General features: G+C 43.8%; 1 protein-coding gene across 1 annotated transcript in view; it reads left to right on the top strand.

The window, feature by feature from the left end:
- The window catches only part of CSMD2 (CUB and Sushi multiple domains 2), a 648,967-nt gene that overhangs the window by 557,595 nt on the left and 71,448 nt on the right, over positions 1 to 19,924 (top strand). The window contains exons 45-49 of the mRNA XM_047793175.1: positions 867 to 947; positions 1,428 to 1,541; positions 9,255 to 9,443; positions 11,888 to 12,034; positions 15,525 to 15,713. Of these exons, the coding sequence (XP_047649131.1) occupies positions 867 to 947; positions 1,428 to 1,541; positions 9,255 to 9,443; positions 11,888 to 12,034; positions 15,525 to 15,713 (720 nt within the window). The remainder of the gene's footprint in view (positions 1 to 866; positions 948 to 1,427; positions 1,542 to 9,254; positions 9,444 to 11,887; positions 12,035 to 15,524; positions 15,714 to 19,924) is intronic.

Genomic DNA, 19,924 nt, shown 5'->3' with positions numbered 1-19,924 from the left:
AATGATAATGTGTTAATATTTGTAATTTTTAAGAGAGAATGCTATTTAAAAAAAAAAAAAACATAACAAGGGTTGAGGTGACTTTGGAAATAATAACAGCGACAGCAGTGGCAACAACAGCTAACACATGTAGCACTTAATTAGTGCCAGATAATGAAAGAAGCTAAGTGTGAGGCCACACGGAACTTTGCATCAGTGTCACCCTCCACGCACAGACCAGTTTCTGCTCAGAGGGATGATTTCCAATTTAGAAAATCCACTGAAGCCAGAGTGTTTGCCCAAAGGTCAAAAGAGAAACAAGCTGACTTTTCTGGGCACTTACCCAAGCCACACAAGTACTTAGATGCTGTGCAGTGGAAAGAACATGGGATTCTAGAGCAGCCAGACCTGGATTCAAATCCTGCCTATACCACTTACTTCCTGTGTGACCTTGGAGAAGTAACTGAACCTCTCTGAATCTCAGCTTCCTCTTAAATAGAGTGGGAATACCTTGCAGGGGGATCAGCTATTGTGAGAATTCAAGGCAACAGCATGTGAAAGTGCCTGACATATAGTAGGTGCTCAATAAATGCTTCCCTTCCTCTCCCTTCAGCTCTAGTCACCATCACTGCCTTCTTAGGTCCTCTCTCCTTTATGTTTGTGTGGATATATGGTTCCTGATTTTCGTATCAAAAGCAAACAAAAAGGATGAGAACAGATAAGCAAAAATAGTGCTTGGCTAACCTTGCCCTGTGTACAGATAAATACTCATTGGTATCTGCTGTGTGAACAGATGAGGAGGAGAACATGAAGCAATAAACAGATAAATGACCTTGTGCCCCAAGAATGATGTTCTTAGACCTACTTGCCTGCTTTTGTCTTTTCAGCTTATCCACTCACCAAATGCCCTCCTCCCACCATCTTCCCCAACGCTGAAGTCGTCACCGAGAATGAAGAATTCAATATAGGTAACACCACTCCAACCAGCAACAACGGGGCTGGTGGGGAATGGCCAGGGACAAGTAGGGGCTGGGCAGTAGGGCTCATCTCTCCTCCTGTCTGTGGAGAGAAACAATAGACCCAGGGCAAGAGGGTTGATATTCTGTCAACTGAGTTTCACCCAAAAGACAATCATTCTTCCTTTGAGCCATATGCAGGCAGAGGAGCTTAGGAAAATGGTGTTCTTATGTGATACAAGTCAGGATGTTTTTGAGAAATAAGTCTATGCAAGACACTATAAGAAATTCCCAGAATGTGGGATGTTCTTAGGCTCAGCAAGGCGGAGCTGGGTGAGGGGAGCTGCAGTCATCCGGGTCATTTGATTGGAGTTGAGGTCACAACCCGCCGCTAATCGTCTTGACAGAAAGTGGGTTCAAGATACTGAGAGAGGCTGGTCAGCCCTGCCCAGAATTCTCCAGGGAATCCCCGTATTGTTCTCTCCTTGACAGGTGACATCGTACGCTACAGGTGCCTCCCTGGCTTTACCCTAGTGGGAAATGAGATCCTGACCTGCAAACTTGGAACTTACCTGCAGTTTGAAGGGCCACCCCCAATATGTGAAGGTAATCACACTGAGCCATGCCTTGGAGTTCCTCCAAAATACAGCCCCCATTTTCCTCTCTCTATATTCCCAGCCCCTGCCTATGAAATAAAAGGTCATTTGGTAAATGTTTGAGTGAGTGAGTGAGTGAGTGAGTGAGCGAGCGAGTGAGCTCTAGGTAGATTCCCTGCCCTGCTCCTAGGACTAGAGCTGTGAATTAGCCAGAGTGGCCATGTTGATTTCTGTCTTCCTTTTTTCTAACTGGCATTCCCTGGAAGGAGGTAGTGGTACCTCGGATCACGGGGCAGGGGTGTGTCCTCACACACCAACCTTGCCTTTCTGGAGTGCAGTTGTGTTCCACACACTGTGTGCTGAACCAGGCAACCAAGATACCACAACTGTCTTCATTCCAGGTGATGCCTTGATGGAAGATGAATTTGCTTCACCATGTTATCCCAACGTAGACCAAAATCAATACTTTCCACTCCCAGAGCCCCTGACCTGTCGCAAACCTGGGGCAAGATGCCTGACTGTCCTGTGCTTTAGTTTTCTCATCTATAAAATAGGGATCATGATAACGCTTATGCCATGGGTTTATTATGAAGAATTAAGTGGGTCAGTAATGTAAAGCACTTTGGAACTATGCCTGACACACAGTAACTGCTCCATGTGGGCTGTTATTACTGTTACCAGTTCCACTCCTGTTTCTAATGCTGTTGCTACCAACAAATACGTAGTAGCAAATATGGAGAGACAGGTCAGCTTCTCCTCCATCTCTAGGAAAGCAAGAGTGTGGGGGGGGGGGGCGGGGCGGGGGTCTGTAATATGGATTATTAGTGAGGAAGAGAGCAGCCACAAGCCCCAGAATTAAGTTGCTGATACATTGAGAAATGCAGAATGTATTTCAGTTGAGAGGATCCACCCACACGCCAAATGACCAGCCCCTAATAAGAGTGAACTGTAGCCTTCATCTGCTCCAGAACCTCCTTGAATAGCTCCAGCCCTAATTTCTCATCATCTCTGGCTGTTTCTGTGTCTACATGGCCCTAGTCTTCCTGGCTTTACTCCCCAGTCTCAGCCTCATGTTTTCCTCTGGGACTTGGTGTCATACTTGGCTTGCCAAGGTTGACCCTTCTAGACTTTTTTGTAATCATAGCTTTATCGGGATATAATTCATATACCATTGCAATGCATCTACTTAAAGTGTATACATCAATGGTTTTTGGAATTTCAGAGTTTTGAATCCATTATCACAATTAATTTTAGAACATTTTAATCACCCCAGAAAGAAATCCTATACCCATTACCCATTTCTTTTCAGCACCTTCAGTTCTAGACAATCACCAGACTAGTTTCTGTCTCTATGAATTTGCCTATTCTGGGTATTTCATATAAATGGAATTCCATGACATGTGGCCTTTTGTGACTGACTTTGTTCACTTAGCATAATGTTTTATAGGTTCATCCACGTGGTAGCATGATCAGTAAGTCATTCTTTTTTATTGCCAAATAATATTCCATTATACACATACTACATTCTGTTTACCCACTCATCAGTTGATGCACATTTGAGTTGGTTCCACTTCTAGCTATTATGAATAATGCTGCTGTGAACATTCGTGTACAAGTTATTGGGTCAGACATATGTTTTCATTTATCTTAGGTATGCATCTAGGAGTGGAATTGCTGGGTCATATGGTAACTCTATGTTTTAACCTTTGCAGGAACTGCCAGAGTGTTCTCCACAGTGGCTAAACCATTTTTCATTCCCACCAGCAGTGTACAAGGGTTTCAATTTTTCCACATCCTATTATTGCTGTCTTTTTAATTATAGCCATCCTAGTGAGCGTAATGGGTATCTCATTGTTTTGACTTGTCTATTCCTGATGGCTAATGATGTTGAGCATTTTTCATATGCTTTCTGTTTATTTGTATGAAGAAATATCTATTTGGATCCTTTTCCCTTCTTTAGTCTGTTCAAGTATTGAGTTGTGGGAGTTTTTTATGTATATTTTAGATACAAGTCCTTCATCAGATATGTAGTTTTTCAGAAATGTTCCTATTTTGTGGGTCGTCTTTTCACTTTCTTGATGATGGTCTTAGAAGCACAAAAGTTTTTAATTTTGATGATGTCCAATTTATATATTTTGCCTTTGGTTTCTTGTGCTTTTGGTGTCGTATCCAAAAGAAACTATTGCCTAATCCAAGGTTGAGAAGATTTACATCTATATTTTCTTCCAAGGGTTTATAGTTTTAGCTCTTACATTTATGTATTTATCTATTTTGAGTTAATTTTTATATCAATGTGAGGTAGGGGTCCAACTTCATTATTTTGCATGTGGCTATCCAGTTGTCCTGGTGCTACCTATTGGAGAGACTATTCTACCCGCCCCCCACCCCATTGGATTGTTTTGGTACCCTGTAGGGACCAATCGACCATAAATTGGGGTGTTTATTTCTTCTTTTTTTTGTGGGAGGGGATTTTATTCCTATTTTATTTTCCCTAACAGTTCACCAAATCCATCCCTTTATATCTACAATGCCATTATTAGATGGAAAACAAACTCAATCTGGGATTTGAAGACTATTGGGCCAGTTTACAAATTTTAGGACATCCAGAACTAGGTAGAATGTTCTCTGATGATATGAGCCTAAACAACTGTGAAGTTTTAGGTTTTATTTATTTATTTATTGGGTGTTTATTTCTTGATCCTCAGTTCTATTCTCTTGATCTGTAAGCCTATCTTTATGCCAATACACTATTTTCATTACTATTGTTTGTATGTTTTGAAATCAGGACATTTGAGTCCCCCAGCTTTGTTCTTGTTCACAACTATTTTGCATATTCTAGATCTGTTGAATTTCCATATGAATTTTAGGATCAACTTGTCAATATCTGCAAAGAATCCAGCTGGTATTTTTTTATAAAGATTGAGCTGAATCCATAGATCGGTCTGGATCACAATGCTACCCTAAAATATTAAACCTTCCAGTCCATGAGTATAGGATGTTTTTCCATTCATAACCTCTTCAATGTACAACTTTCTTCTACCTTCTGGCTTATTCTTCTCTCTTCTGCCTCAGCTAATGTCTTGTCCAATGACGTTCTAGTCCCCTATGCCAAGGATCAAGCATTCCTCAATTATCTCAAAAGCATACCTCTTGCTATGGCAACATAGAAAATTTGGTGAAATTCAAACCTGAAAACATCACAGTGTAATTATAAAACATCAAGGATAAAGAGAAAATTTTAAAGCCATCACAGAGAAAGATAAATCAGATTCATAGCTTTTTTTTTTTTTTTTTTGTCTTTTTAGCCCATACCCAGGGCATATGGAGGTTCCCAGGCTAGGGATCCAATCAGAGTGTAGCTGCCAGCCTGTGCCTCAGCCACAGCAAAGTGGGATCTGAGCCATGTCTGTGACCTATACCACAGCTCACAGCAACACCAGATCTTTAACCCACTGAGCAAGGCCAGGGATCAAACCTGCGTCCTCATGGATACTAGTCAGGTTTGTTAACCACTGAGCCACAACAGGAACTCCAGATTCATAGCATTGTTGCATCAACAATAATACCTACCAAAAGATAAAATGCAAAAGGAAAAATAATGTCAACTGAGATTCTAAACCCAGTCAAATTATCAGTTAAGACTGAGAATGAAATAATGAAATCTTCAGGCACACAAGGACTAAGTAAAGTTACTGCCTTACTATAAGCGTAATTAAAGGATTCACTTCAGTCTGCCCTCTTAGCACAGCCAGCAGTGCATCAGTCTCATAAAGGATTAATTTCAGTGCATTAGTCAGGCTAGGATAGGCATATGCTGCAATAACAAGCAATCCCCACATCTCAGTGGCTTGACACAACAAAAGTTTATTTCTTCTTTAGGCAAAAGTTTCTATAGTCCAGGTACCTCTATAGAGCTAATAACTCAATGATTTAGGCTGCTTGAATCTTGTGCTGCCATCTGAAAACTAGGCCTCCTCCTCAATCTTTGTTGCAGCAGAGGAAGAGAGAGAGAATGAACATTCACATGTAGGCTTTTCACTTCCTCAGCCCCAAAATGATACACCTTATTCTGCTTACATATAATTGGCCAGAAATAGGTAAATGGGTGGAAAGTTAAGTTTTTTATATGCTCAGGAAATAAGAGAAATTCTGCAAATGGTAAACTCTGAAAATATCCACCACATTCAGCAAGAAAAAGGTGAATACAGGTAGAATGATTCAGATGAAAAGGTTAACAATGAGTTAAGAAACCAGTAAACTATGGTAGTAAATCTAAACAATATTTAGTGTAGAAAATAAATCTCTGAAGACAACAGGACAAATAAATGACATTGAAGAAGCTATTTAGAAAAGGAGTTCCCACTGTGGCTCAGTGGGTTAAGGATGTGGTGTTGCTGCAGCTGTGGTATAGGTCACAGCTCCAGCTTGGATTCGATCCCTGGCCTGTGGACTTCCATATGGTGCAGGGGGAAGCTTCCTGGAAAAGGAAAACAAAGAAAAGAGAAAAAAATAAGCTGAGGACCCCTTTCCTACTGAGGAAAATCATAAATACTGCTTAATCATGAGCATGGTTAAAAATATATACATTTAAATGTAATGCTTAAATTTATGCGTGGTTTTCTTAAATTATGTATAGCCATAGTATGTGTAAGTTCTAAATCTATAACCAAAAATAAAGAGAATAAAGAAAATTTGATAGAAACGTTAAGGAGAAAAAATTTAAATCATGGTAAAAATGGGGTAGCAGAACTAAGTGCAAATATATGTGCAGCCATAATAAATGTAATCAAATCAAACTACTAATTAAGGGACAGAGGCTTTCAGATTAGTTAAATTTTAAAAGTCTAGTTAGAGGCTTTCCATAGACTTAGAATTGCAGATCTTTATTTGCCTCTCTAGGATCGTAACTAGAAAAGTGTCACTCATCCCTGGAGTGAAACACTATGTTTTAAAAAATAGGTAGTAACTACTAACCTCTAAAATCTAGTGTATCAAAAGTAATACCAGACAAAATAGAATTTAAGGCAGAAAGCCTTAGTCACCTGCACAGGTCATCAGGTTGGTGAAATCTGGAACATTTCAAAAGCCAGGCTGGTTTCCTCCTGGAATACGTGTGCTTTTCTGTTCCTCTTATAAAATCCAATCTTGTTCTACCAGTTCTTCCTTTTCTAAATACCACTCTGACCATCTTCCTTAGGGTGACCTGTTTTTCTTTAGCTATCCTTTTTAAGTTGAAGTATAGTTGATTTACAATTTTTTCTTTCGTTTCAGGTATACAACATTGTGGCTTGATATTTTTATAGATTATGACCCATGCAATTATTACAATATTCTTGACTACCTTCCCTGTACTGTACAGAACGTACCTGTAGCTTATTTATTTTGTAACTGTTGGTTTGTACCTCTCAATCCCCTTCAGCTATTTTGCCCACCCCTACCCCCTCCTCTCTGACAACCATGAGCTTGTTCTCTGCGAGTCTGTTATATTTGTTTGTCTATTTAGTTTTTCAGATTTCACACATAAGTGAAATAATGTGATACAGGTTTTTATCTGTCTGACTTATTTCTCTTAGCATAATACCCTCCAGGTCCATCCATGCTGTTGCAAAGGGTAAGCTTTCATTCTTTTTTATGGCTGAGTGATATCCCATTGTGTATATATTACCACATCTTCTTTGTCCATCATCTGTCAATGGACACTTAGGTTGCCTCTCTATCTGGGCTAAGGTAAATAATGCTGCAGTGAACCTTGGGATGCATATACATTTTTCCACAGTGGTCACACCAGTTTACATCCCCACCAACAGTAAACATCTTTGCCAATTCTTGCTATTTTTTGTCTTTTTGATGATTGCCATCCTGACAGGTGTGAGGTGATACCTCGTGGTTTTGATTTGTATTTCTCTAATAATTAGTAATGTTGAGCATCTTTTCACATGCCTGCTGTCCATCTGTATGTCTTCTTTGGAAAAATGTCTATTCAAGTGGTCTGCCTATTTTCTAGTCAGATTGTTTGGGGTGGGTCTTATATTGAGTTATATGAGTTTGGATAATAAATCAGACATATCATTTGCAAATATCTTCTCCCATTCAGTAGGCTGCCTTTTCATTTTGTTCATGATTTCTTTGCTGTTCAAAATCTTTTTAGTTTGATGTGGTCCCATTTGTTTATTTTTGCTTTTGTTTCCCTTGCCTGAGGAGACAGAGTGAAAAAAAATACTGCTAAGACTGATTTCAAGGAGTATACTACCTACATTTAGGTCTTTAATCTGTTTTGAGTTTTTTTGTGTATGATATGAGAAAATGGTCTAGTTTGATTCTTTTACATGTAGCTGTCCAGCTTTACCAGTACCACTTTTGAAGAAACTGTCTTTTCCCCATTGTATATTGTTGACTCCTTTGTCATAGATTAATTGACCACAAGTGTGTGGATTTATTTCAGGACTCTCTATTCTGTTCCGTTGATCAGTGTGTCAGTTTTTGTGCCAGTAGCATATTGCTCTGATTACTATGGCTTTGTAATATAGTTTGAATTCAGGGGACATGAAACTTCCAGCTTTATTCTTTCCCAGGATTTCTTTGGCTATTTGGGGTCTTTCGTGTTTCCAAAATTTTAGAATTTTAGACTTATTTGTTCTAGTTCTATGAAAAATGCCATCAGCATTTTGATAAGGATGGCATTGAACCTATATATTGCTTTAGGTAGTATTGACACTTTAGTAACATTAATTCTTCCAACCCATGAACATGGATTATCTTTCCAGTTATTTGCATCATCTTCAATATCTTTCTACATATCTTTCTGTTTTGTTTTTTTTTTCTTTTTTGGCCATCCTGTGACATATGGACTTCCTGGGTCAGGGATCAAATCCGAGAGGGAGCTGCAACCTGTGCCACAGCTGCAGCAACACTGGATCCTTAACCCTCTGCACGAGGTCAGGGATCACACCCATGGCCCCACTGCTGCAGAGACACTGTTGATCCCATTGCACCACAGCAAGAACTCCTCTTTCTAGACATCTTAGTGCTACTAATCAGGTTGCAGCCAAGCTGTTCTGTTCCTTTCTGTTCCTGGTGTAATTATCATTATCATCTTTACAATTTAGGAGGCACTGTGTTGTATACTTTACATATATTTCTTATTACAATACTATAATATATAATCTTAATATATAATTATATAACATAATATATAAGTATATAATACTTTGTATAATATAACAGCCCTATAAGGTAGATGTGGTCTTTCTGGGTTGGAGATGGAGAAGCCATGCACAGAAAAGAAATAATTTGTTCAAGACCACACAGGTAGTTAGTGACAGAGGTGGACTCTAAATCCAGGTGTGTTTGGCTCAAAGTCTTTACCTCTGTCCTATGCTCCCTTTGTACAAATCAAACCCATTTAACTCTTGGATTTGAAGATACCTTACTATTGTCTTTACACATTATCCCCACCTGCTCCAAAGCCCGTATCTGAGCTAAGAAGTGATTCTAACCAACTGGCCAAGCTTGAGCCTTATCCATATGGCAACACTGACACAGAATCTGAGATCAGCCCACACCAAAGAGCAGTACCATGCTGAATGTTGGCATCTTGTTTGAATGTGCCCAAATACTGGCTGGTTTTCCAGTGGTTGTCTTTTGTACCAGGGAAAAGCAAAATGTGTTGGCACTACTTCCATCTCCATCCTATGTACCTGGTATTTCTTTTTCTTTCCCCAAGTGCACTGCCCAACGAATGAGCTTCTGACAGACTCCACGGGTGTGATCCTGAGTCAGAGCTACCCTGGAAGCTACCCCCAGTTCCAGACCTGCTCTTGGCTGGTGAGAGTGGAGCCCGATTATAACATCTCCCTCACAGTGGAGTACTTTCTCAGTGAGAAGCAGTATGATGAGTTCGAGATCTTTGATGGTAAGTAAATCAAATAGCCCCCTGCCCCAGGTAGCCCAAACTTGCTTCGAAACCCCAGGGGTCTATGATGCAACCTCCCAATTTGAACTTTCCAGATGCTCCATACAATGTCTTTCTCTACCACAGAAACCCCAGCACCATGGAAGCTGATGAGTTGTTATGACCTAAACAGTAGGATGGCTTGTATTACAGCCTGGAGCTGTGAGAGCACAACTTCTTAAATCACCCTTTCTCAAATGTAGCCACCGCTCAAGGCTAGTATACCTTGAATGTCAACCAATAAATGGGTCATAGCGGTTTTCCCAAGTGAAGCCTATGCTGCCTGCAAAACCCAAAGAGGTCTACCAAACGCTGTGCTTCCTTCTTGGTGGTGGGAGGGAAAAGGTGCAATAACCTGCTTTTTAATGTGGAATAAATAACCCAACCTGCTCCAGACCACAGAACCCTAAAAAATTCACCTGACTCTTTGTAGTACTTCTTTCTCTCTTACCCTCTGGAGCACTCGTGTCTTGCAAAGGCTTCTACGCTAATGGTCCCTTCCAGCACATCATATCCAATTAATACAAAGTCATCAATACAGTAAATCAATATGCTGTATTCTGCAGGATGTCCAGATGGTCCACATCCCTTCTGACTACATGATGACAGAGCAGGAGAATTAACATAGCTCTGGGACAAAACCATGGATGTATACTGTTATCTGTCTCATGTAAATGCAAATTGCTTATGATCCTTCTTTCTGGTGGGGATAGAAAAGCATGCATTGCTGGATCAATAACTACATTTCATACAACCAGAGCTATAAGAATCTGCTCTAATGAAGAGGCTACATCTGGCACAGCTTCTGCAGTTGAGGCTACTTCTTGGTTAAGTTTGGGCTGTGAGCTGAACCTAGGACAAGACCCCATTTCCTACCAACTCCCCACTTCATACCCCCCTGTTGTTACAAAGGAGCCACGATAGTGCCTTGGATCCCAGGTATCAGCATTTATTCACACACTCTGTATACAGACGTCTTCCAAATAACTGGACATTCCCTTTTTTCCAGGATTCAGTTACCTGAGTTAATAGTGGTAGGTCTCTGGGGATAAGGACTTGGGGAATCACTACCATATACAATTGGTGTTATTTTGCAGGGTCCTTTTTCATAAGGACCCAGCCATTCCTTCAGCTAAGGTGTTCTGGAGTCAGAAGTGAAACCTGGCTTAAGTGTCCAAATTATTCAAGGAATTGGAACTTCCATGCCCTTTTTGGTATGTATTCATGATGCATTTTGTTCATATTTCTGGGGCTGGCCATCTGTCTGGCCCTTAGGAAAATCATGTTCTGTGAGCCATCTCCATAGAACCTATGGTTTAGGCCCTTCTGGCTGCCATGCCAACCTTGCTGTCCGTTTAAGTAGTTATGCCAAGCTGGCTTCTGACTGTTCAGTGCTTCTGTCTGGGCCTTGTATTTAGGCTCCTCTTCTCCCCCATCAATATGAGGAAGCCTGGCTCTGTGCCGGCATCCCCTCCCATCAGTTTCCGCCTACAGAGGACAGCCATTACTCAAGTGGCTGGTGATATTGGTCCTCACCCATCACCAGTGCATCCTTTATTGCCCCAGGAACCAGAGTGTCTTCCAGATCCTCCCGAAGGACGTGGTCAGTGAGCGGGTGATCTGGTCTAATACAGTGGTCCTGTCTCACCATGCCATTTCTCCAAGCCTTTTGACCCCTTCCTTCATAGTTTGTCTCAGCAGCTCTGATGGCTCTCCTTTGTTTAATGTGGTCCATGACTTTTGCCAAGCCCCCAAGAGCTGTCTCAGCCGCATGTGAGAACCATCACTCAGGTAACAAATGCTGTGCTTTGGATTATCCCACTTGATGCTCTGCCTCCCTTGAATCGGTCTCCTCAGGTTGCACTTCCAGGCCTTTAAGGTTGGAAAAAAAGAAGAGGGAGGCCTTGGAAAGGAGCACTGGGGAGTCGTGTTACTTACAACATTGAGACATGATGCTTTCCTCTAGCTTTACTGGAGTACACTGATTTATAAATACTTTTTCTCTGTGGAAGGCGCTGAGCTGGTTTTAGCAGGGGAGTAGGATGCTGAGGTAGAAAAAGCTCCCAGGTTGAACATCAGTGCCTCCATTAACTAGATGCTTGACCTTGGGCCAGTCCCAGGGTGACAAATAGACTTCATCTCACCTGCCAACGGCTCTGCGTTGGCAAGGACTTTTTGGAAACCTGCGTTAGGGCTCAGGAGGAAAGAGCACCTAGGGTGAGGCTTGTGGATGCTGAGAGAGGAGCCGGGGACCACTGATTGTGCTGAGTTACCTCTGAATCTGCACGTCTTCATCTGAGGAGGGGAACCAGAAGGAGGTTCCATTAAAGTCATCCCATCCGAGAGCTGGGTCACCAGCTGTGATCTTGTGAGTCTGTGATCTTGTGTCCGCCCTCTCCCCCCAGGCCCCTCAGGACAGAGTCCTCTGCTGAAAGCCCTCAGTGGAAATTACTCGGCTCCCCTGATTGTCACCAGCTCCGGCAACTCTGTGTACCTGCGCTGGTCCTCCGACCACGCCTACAATCGGAAGGGCTTTAAGATTCGCTACTCAGGTGAGTCAAACAATAGGACTCTTGAGAAGGGCCACAGCCCCAAAGCCCCTTAAATTTCTCACTCAAAACACCCCAGTAAGCTATGGATCTTATCCTTGTCCATGACAGAGCCCTTCCACAGGGCCTGGGGACTGGCAGCCTTTCTCCGCCTCTAAGTCTCTGTCACAGTGACCTTGACATTTTCCCACCTCCCTTTTTCTATACCTCTCCCCACTTTTAGCCTCTTCCCTCTTTCTGCTGATGCTGTCAGCCTGTGGCTTCTGGTTAAGTTTATATTTGACCCGATAATGCCTATAGGTGGTCCTGTCCCTAACACTGTTGAAATGCTAGTAAAAGTCCTTAACTGAAAAACACGAAGATGTAGGTCTCCAACTGACAAATATGAGACAGGAAGCAAAGGATGGGAGCCTCCCTTCTGTTTTGCGAACCCTGTCTCGTAGGCAGAGTCAGATCAAGGGCCCAGCCAGCCAAACAGCTGACCAGCCCGAAATCTATAAGGTGCAACAGAAATAACCTTGGAAATGTCATGAGATGGAGAAAATCAAAGTTATCTGAACTCCCTTCATGGGGATTACTGTCTGCCATCAAAAAGGAAACTTGAAAAGCTGCTTGCTGCCCCCTTTGCAGGACAGTGGGTTTGATGAACTGCTAGCTGAACTTGGAGGCAGAAATAAGTTACTTAAGACCATGGCGAGTTCCACCAAGTCCCAGTCCCCCTTCAGCACTCTTTCTCCGGGGTGCGTTGGGCCTGCATTCCAAACAAATGTTGGACAGGTTTTTAAAGAATATTGGTTGGAAGGGATGTCACATCATAGCCCACGTTGCCGCTTGTCACGGTCCATCTCTTCTGCTGACTTGGAAGACCAGCCCACACTTGGCGGGTCACTGACGTCTTAAGAAACTCTTGCATCTTAGCTTAGCGGTGGAGTCAACCAGTGGGAGCCGAGGGGAGCCTGGAGGGTGGAGGATCTTTACTATCTCAGAGTCCATTTCCTCTCCAAAGTGGACCCCAAATTTCTTCCCCTCACACGCCCAAGAGGGAGGGTGGCTTCACGCCCCCACCCCCGCCAGGGTCGGTGATCAGCTCTGTCACCAGCAGACAAACAAGTCACTCAGTCTCCACAATCCTCAATTTCCTCATGATGAAAAAGAAACCTTAAGCTGTCAGGGAGATTCAGGCTGGGTTTCTGGCAGCTATTCACACACAAAAAAAGAAATAAAGCAATTTAATAGCATTTCCCTAGGCTGGTCGCTAAACTCTGAACTAAAAACCCTTAAAGGGAGTTCCCATCATGGCTCAGGGGTTAATGAACCTGACTAGTATCCATGAGGATGCAGGTTCAATCCCTGGCCTCGCTCAGCTAGTTAAGGATCCGGCGTTGCTGTGAGCTGAGGTGTAGCTCACAGACGTGGCTCAGATCCCGCATGGCTATGGCTGTGGTGTAGGCAGGCGGCTACAGCTCCGATTGGAGCCCTAGCCTGGGAACCTCCATATGCCTCAGGTAAAGCCCTAAATAGACAAAAAGACAAAAAATAAAAATAAAAAAATAGAAACCATGAAGGCGTTCCCCTTCCCTTGATGTTTTTAAAGATTAATCACGTTTGTGAGTAATGAGCCATTATAATTACAATACATAGGCCATGTAGGAAGTGAATTAATTACATGGTGAAACAATGAGTCCTTCATGGAAATACAGTAGAGTTATATAATTTGCACACGCATCTATGATTGTGCCTCTACTTTATAACCGAGATTCTTGTTCTTAACTGAAATAGATTTATAGATGCCCCAGACGGCAAAGCAGGAGCACGGACGCGTGTCTGACTTGGAAGGAGGGTATTTTTTTGTTTCTGCCTTTTTATTAGAGTACAGTTGATTTACAGTGTCGTGGCAATTCCTGCTGTACAGCAACGTGACCCAGCCATACATACATATACTTTCTTTTTCTCATACTGTCTTCCATCAGGTCCTGTCCCAAGAGATTGGACATTGTTCCCTGTGCTAGACAGCAGGACCTCATGGCTCATCCATTCTAAGTGTAATAGTTTGCATCTACCAACCCCCAACTCTCCATCCATCCCACTCCCTTCCCCTCCCCCTCAGCCACCACAAGTCTCAGTCTCACCAGCAGAGGGATGTGGTCACAGGAGGACCACGCTGTGGGGAGGAGGCAGGAAGGGCCCTGGCATCCTTATTCGACCTTATCCCAGGCCCACCTAGGAGACCTGGCCAGAGACTCTTAGAGCAGGTAAACGGCTGGCTTGCTGTGCTCCTTTGGTCACCCTTCTTTCTCAGCCTCACGGAACTTTCCCCAAGGACCCTGGGAGAGGCTTTCGTTGCAAGTTCTCTGAGGCTGGGGATTTGTCGGTCCTCCTCACTCTTGTATTCCCAGCACTTACAGCAGCATCTGGCATATAACAGACACTCGGGATCTGTGGAATCAATGAAGGAAAGAAGTTGCAGCCATACGTTAATGGGCACTGGGACTGTGGATTTCATGTCCTGGATTGCTGCAGCTCCCTCTCCCCCTCCCCCTACACAACAGAAAGCAGGACAGGGGCCATTTCCCGAACACTCAGTACCCTGCGCTGGGGTGGGGCCTAACAGACACCGTGCCATTTCACCTGTCCCAAACCTAAAAGGGAGGCATTGCCAGTCCCAACATGCAGGTAAGGGAAGTGGAGCTGGAAGGGCCTCCGTGATTTGTCCCAAATCACAGACCTGCGGAAAAGTCAGAAATGGAACGTTAGTGTAGCCCTCACTCCAGAGACTTTGGCCATGTGGTCACACCCTTCTGCAACCAACCCCTCTGGGTTCTATTTTCTTTCTGTCTGTCTGCCTGTCTGTCTTTTTTTTTTTTTTTTTTTGCCTTTTTTAGGGCCACGCCTGCAGCATATAGAAGTTCCCAGGCTAGGGGTCAAATCAGATCTGCACCTGCCAGCCTACACCACAGCCAGAGCCAGAGCCACACCAGATCCAAGCCATGTCTGCGACCTGTGCCACAGCTCATGGCAATGCCAGATCCTTAACCCACTGAGCAAAGCCAGGGATTGAACCCGCTTCCTCATTATTACATGTCGGGTTCATAACCTGTGGAGCCACAATGGAAACTCCCGGTTCTATTTTCTGAGTCTCTTTGGGATCTGGCAGGATTCGAGAGCCTGAACTTTTCTGCACAACTAGTGCTGCCCCAGATGCAAAGGGGACCCGGTGCTACCCGGAGCTGTTTTTTCTTGTCTTTTCTCTTTTTCCTTTCCTTTGCTCTCCTTGCCTTCTCTTCCCTTCTCTTCTCTTTTCTTTTCTTTGGCTTTTCCTAAACGGATTGGATGTTTTTCAGTATCAACTGCTCAGACTTTCCTGACTCGCAGCGGACCTGGTGGTGATGACGATAGGGCAAGGCTGGGAGAAGCAAGGGGAGGGGGCCTGGGAGAAGGACCACGTCTGTCTTCCCACTGCGCGTGGTCGCCTGACCCTCATCTTGTTGTCCAGCTTCCTACTGCAGCCTGCCCAGGGCTCCGCTCCATGGCTACCTCCTGGGCCAGACCACCACCCAGCCCGGAGGCTCCATCCACTTTGGCTGCAACGCGGGCTACCGCTTGGTGGGACACAGCATGGCCATCTGTACCCGGCACCCCCAGGGCTACTACCTGTGGAGCGAGGCCATTCCTCTCTGTCAAGGTGAGAAGCGGGAGGAGAAGAGGGGACAGGTGTCTTGGATCCTATGCTCAGCTCGTGCTTGTCCAAAGACCAGTCACTTCCAAATGTGGGTTTCCTCCTTAATGATTAGAGCCAGGGGTAAGAGGGGACTTACTAGCTCCTGGACAGCTAGGGGAGGGAATGCTTGAGCTCGGGCTCATAGAGCAAGGGAGGTTGAGGGCCAGGCATTGGCAAGGAGAACATTCTAGGCAATAGCAAGAGTGTTTGCAAAACCACAGACTCTGAGCAAGATCACAAAATATGCAAAGCAATTGGGCCTGCCTGAAGCGCCAGGTCAGGTCGGAGGAGCAGAGGGAAGTAGGATGAAACGTGGCCATCACCTGCTCAGTCATCAACAATCAAGCACGTGGTATACACCAGGCAGTTTGCAAACATTGTGTTTGATCATTTATGGGATTTTTTTTTCCTTAAAGTAATGTACATTCAGACTAGAAATCTGAAGACAGAAGAAAAAAAAAAACATATATAATGCAAAAGAGAAAAGCTAAAATGACCTGTAACCCCATCAACTACAGTCACTGCTGTTAACATTGCCTTTAGTCTGGTGTATATTTATACAAATAGCATTATTGATATACAAAACTCTTCATGTTTTGTTAGCATCTATCACATGATTAAATACATTTTGTCGTCAGTATTGGCAATGGTTGCATAGCATTATAGAAAAACTGTCATTTATTCGAGTATCATCCTATTGTTGATCATTTGCATTTCTCCATTTTTTGCTGCTCTAAACAATGCTGCTTTTAAAATCCTTGTAATTCCATCTCTGTGAATATTTATATTTATTTCCTTAAAATAAATCCCAGAAATGAGATCGTTGAATCAGACCTATATAAAATCTACAGCTTTTCATGCCCATTGGTGTCCAGAAGGTTTGTCTTCACTTTCACTTCCACTAGCAGCTAGTTGTCTTTTCTTCCCACGTTCTCAACCTCACGTACTGCATTTTCTAAAAAAAGAAAGAAAAAGAATTACCAATTATTCAGACAAAAACAGGAAATCCCTTGATGTTGATGTTCCTGTGTTTGGGTTCCCGGCATGGTGACATTCTTTCTCATGGTATCTGTCATCTCTGATTCTCACAACCTTCTCTCGCTTGTGCCTGAGCTTTTCCGAAGAACAGAAGCAAGGTGTCATTAATATTCTATTTGATGCTCTAAGCAAAGGTCACAGAGAACTGACTGTCCACAAATGGCAAATGTCACTTGGCTTCGGGTTTCCATTTCTCTAACTGTATCAACACAGACAAGTCATTTTCCTAAATCTCTGGTGGGAACCAACCAGGACTCACATCTCTGCCTTTTGTCACTTCCCCAAATCAAGTGCCTCTGGACTCTGTCCACTCGTCCCTACACTGCTCCATGCTGCTTCCCCCCCAGGCCCACCCCAAGCTTCCTTCCTGGGCCCTCTGCTCTCTCTGGAATCCTGGTTCCACGGCCAACAAGCATACACCCTCAGTCACTGCCCAGAAGGCTCTCTCTTTTTCTTAATTTTGTATGAGGGTATAGTTGATTTATAACGTTGTGCCAATTTCTGCTGTACAGCAAAGTGACCCAGTCCTTCATATATCTATAGATGAGAGACAGACAGATCGGTCGGCATTCCCTTTCTTATATTAGCTTCCATTATGGTCTATTCCAGGAGACTGGACATCACTAATTATTAGAGAAATGCACATCAAAACTATAATGAGGTACCAGAAGCCTCCCTTCACTTCCTCCCTTCATGGAGACTGAGGCTGTCTCCTGAGAACACAGAGGCTGTGGCCCTTTCGAGGGAGGCGGGAGCTCATCCCCTGTTTCCCACATAGCACAGGGCCAAGAAAGACCTGGCCTTCTTCCCATTCTCTGTTGCTGCTCCCAAACCATGACTCCTCCACTGACAAACACATGCATTGGAGAGTCCGTGCCTCCTAACGCTTCCTCTCTCCTTCCCCAGCCTGTTCTCCCCATCGGAGACCTCATTCCCCAGAAGCTTCAAGTACTCAGTGATCCTGCTCCCTCCTCTCCTACTCACCCGAGGGGTCCCTGTCACCTCTGGCTTTGGGGGACTGTGTTTTGGCATGGAGATCTCAAGACTGCCTTTGAGGCTCTCAGGCTGAGAGGTCCTCGTCCTTATCCATGGGAGAAGGGCCAGGCCAGGGACGGTGACACATGCTGCCTTTGGCCCCTTCCATCTGAACACCGTCTCTCTTCAGCTCTGGGGAACTTTCATCTGTGATCATTCCATCCCCTGTATTTTCTCTGTTCTCTCTTTCTGGAACTCTGACTTGTTGGATGGTGTGCCTCTTGGACTGATCTGTGTTTTCAGTCCTTTTCTCTCGTTCTCAATGTCTTTTAGGTCTGTATTCTGGGAAATTTCTTTCACTTTTAATTGTGTCATCTGTAAAAGAATGCACAACCTAAAAGTTGAGAATTTCTTTCTTTTTTTTTTTTTTTTTTGCTTTTTAGGGCCACAGGTACCGCATATGGAAGTTCCCAAACTAGAAGTCTAATAGGAGCTGCTGCTGGCCTATGCCACAGCCACAGCAACGTGGGATCCCCAACCCACTGAGTGAGGCCAGAGACTGAATCCACATCCTCATGGATACTAGTCAGGTTTCGTCCATTGCCCCATGATGGGAACTCTGAGAATTACGTTTTATTTGGCAAACTTAAGCCCAGAAGACAGCCTCTCCATTATTCAAATATTGTTATTGTCATCTGTAAGACTCATTGAAGGGAAGCAGAGACCACAAATCAGATTTTCCAAACCGGTTATTTTCATTTGTTTTAAATTACAGAAGGTCTTGTAGTTCCCATCCTGGCTCAGCTGTAACAAATCCAACTAGTATCCACGAGGATGCGGGTTTGATCCCTGGCCTCGCTCAGTGGGTTAAGGATCTGGTGTTGCCGTGAGCTGTGATATAGGTCACAGATACAGCTCTGATCTGTCATGGCTGTGGCTGTGGCGTGGGCCCGCAGCTGAAGCTCCGAATCCACCCCTAGCCTAGAAACTTCCATATGCCATAGGTGTGGCCCTAAAAAAAAAACAAACGAAAAAAAATTACAGAAGTTCTTAGCTTAGCTGTGATAGATCTTTTTCCACCTTTTAATTGGTGTTTTGTTCCCCTATAGGTACTAATAAAACAGCTGTTTATAATCAGAGCCCTCTAAAAATTTACCAATTTAGAAGTTTCTCCAATTTAAAGGATCCATCATCTGGCTATTGATGAGGTATATCTTAATAGTGACTCAAGTCAATAAGACACAGGAGGCAGCCCCGTAAGACAGCACAAAGGGCGAGGACGTAGCCTTCGCAAGATCTAGAACGTTTACTTCCAGTCTAAGAAAGCAAAGGCTGGCGTGGTACAGGCTGATGCAACAAAGGTTAAGGTGGTAAAAAGCCCCTGCGGGTTGGCACAGTCAATCCCAGTGTGTTTGATTGGCTGCCGGATGTACACCATACGTGTACCTTTCTGGAGGACAGAGGCCAAATTCTCAAAAAACACACGCGCGCGCGCGCGCACACACACACACACACACACACACACGAACGAGACGCCTAGGAAGGTCACATAGGACCTTTACATTTCCAAGGGACAGAGAGAGAAATGAAAGTTCTGCTTTCTAGGATCAGAATTCTGAAAAGATGTTTTATGATGCTAGCTTTTTTTAACTTAAAGTGCATGTGCAATGAAAGAACCCTGTGTTGGCCATTTGGAGTTGAGATCTATTTTAGCATAACTTCCTCAATTAATTAGGTACTTGTGGGAGTTCCCATCATGGCTCAGTGGAAATGAATCTGACTAGCATCCATGAGGACACAAGTTAGGTCCCTGACCTTGCTCAGTGGGTTAAGAATCCGGCGTTACTGTGAGCTGTGGTGTAGGTCACAGACACAGCTTGGATCTGGTGTTGCTGTGGCTGTGGTGTAGGCTGGCAGGCACAGCTTGGATTCGACCCCTAGCCTGGGAACCTCCATATGCTGTGGGTGTGACCCTAAAAAGACTGGGAAAAAAAAAAAAAAAAACCTACTTGCAAGTAGAGACATGAATCTGGCCGGGGAGTTAGTTGGAGTTCGGCTTTCTGAGGCCCTTCATTTTTCTGTTTAGGAGACTCTGTTTCCCATCTTAAAGTTGAATTTGCCAGGGATAAAACTCACTAGTGATATTGTGTGGTGGGTCAGTG

This window comes from Phacochoerus africanus, chromosome 8 (assembly GCF_016906955.1).
Source record: "Phacochoerus africanus isolate WHEZ1 chromosome 8, ROS_Pafr_v1, whole genome shotgun sequence".
Taxonomy (NCBI): Eukaryota; Metazoa; Chordata; class Mammalia; order Artiodactyla; family Suidae; genus Phacochoerus; species Phacochoerus africanus.
This window is presented reverse-complemented; position numbering and strand designations above follow the sequence as displayed.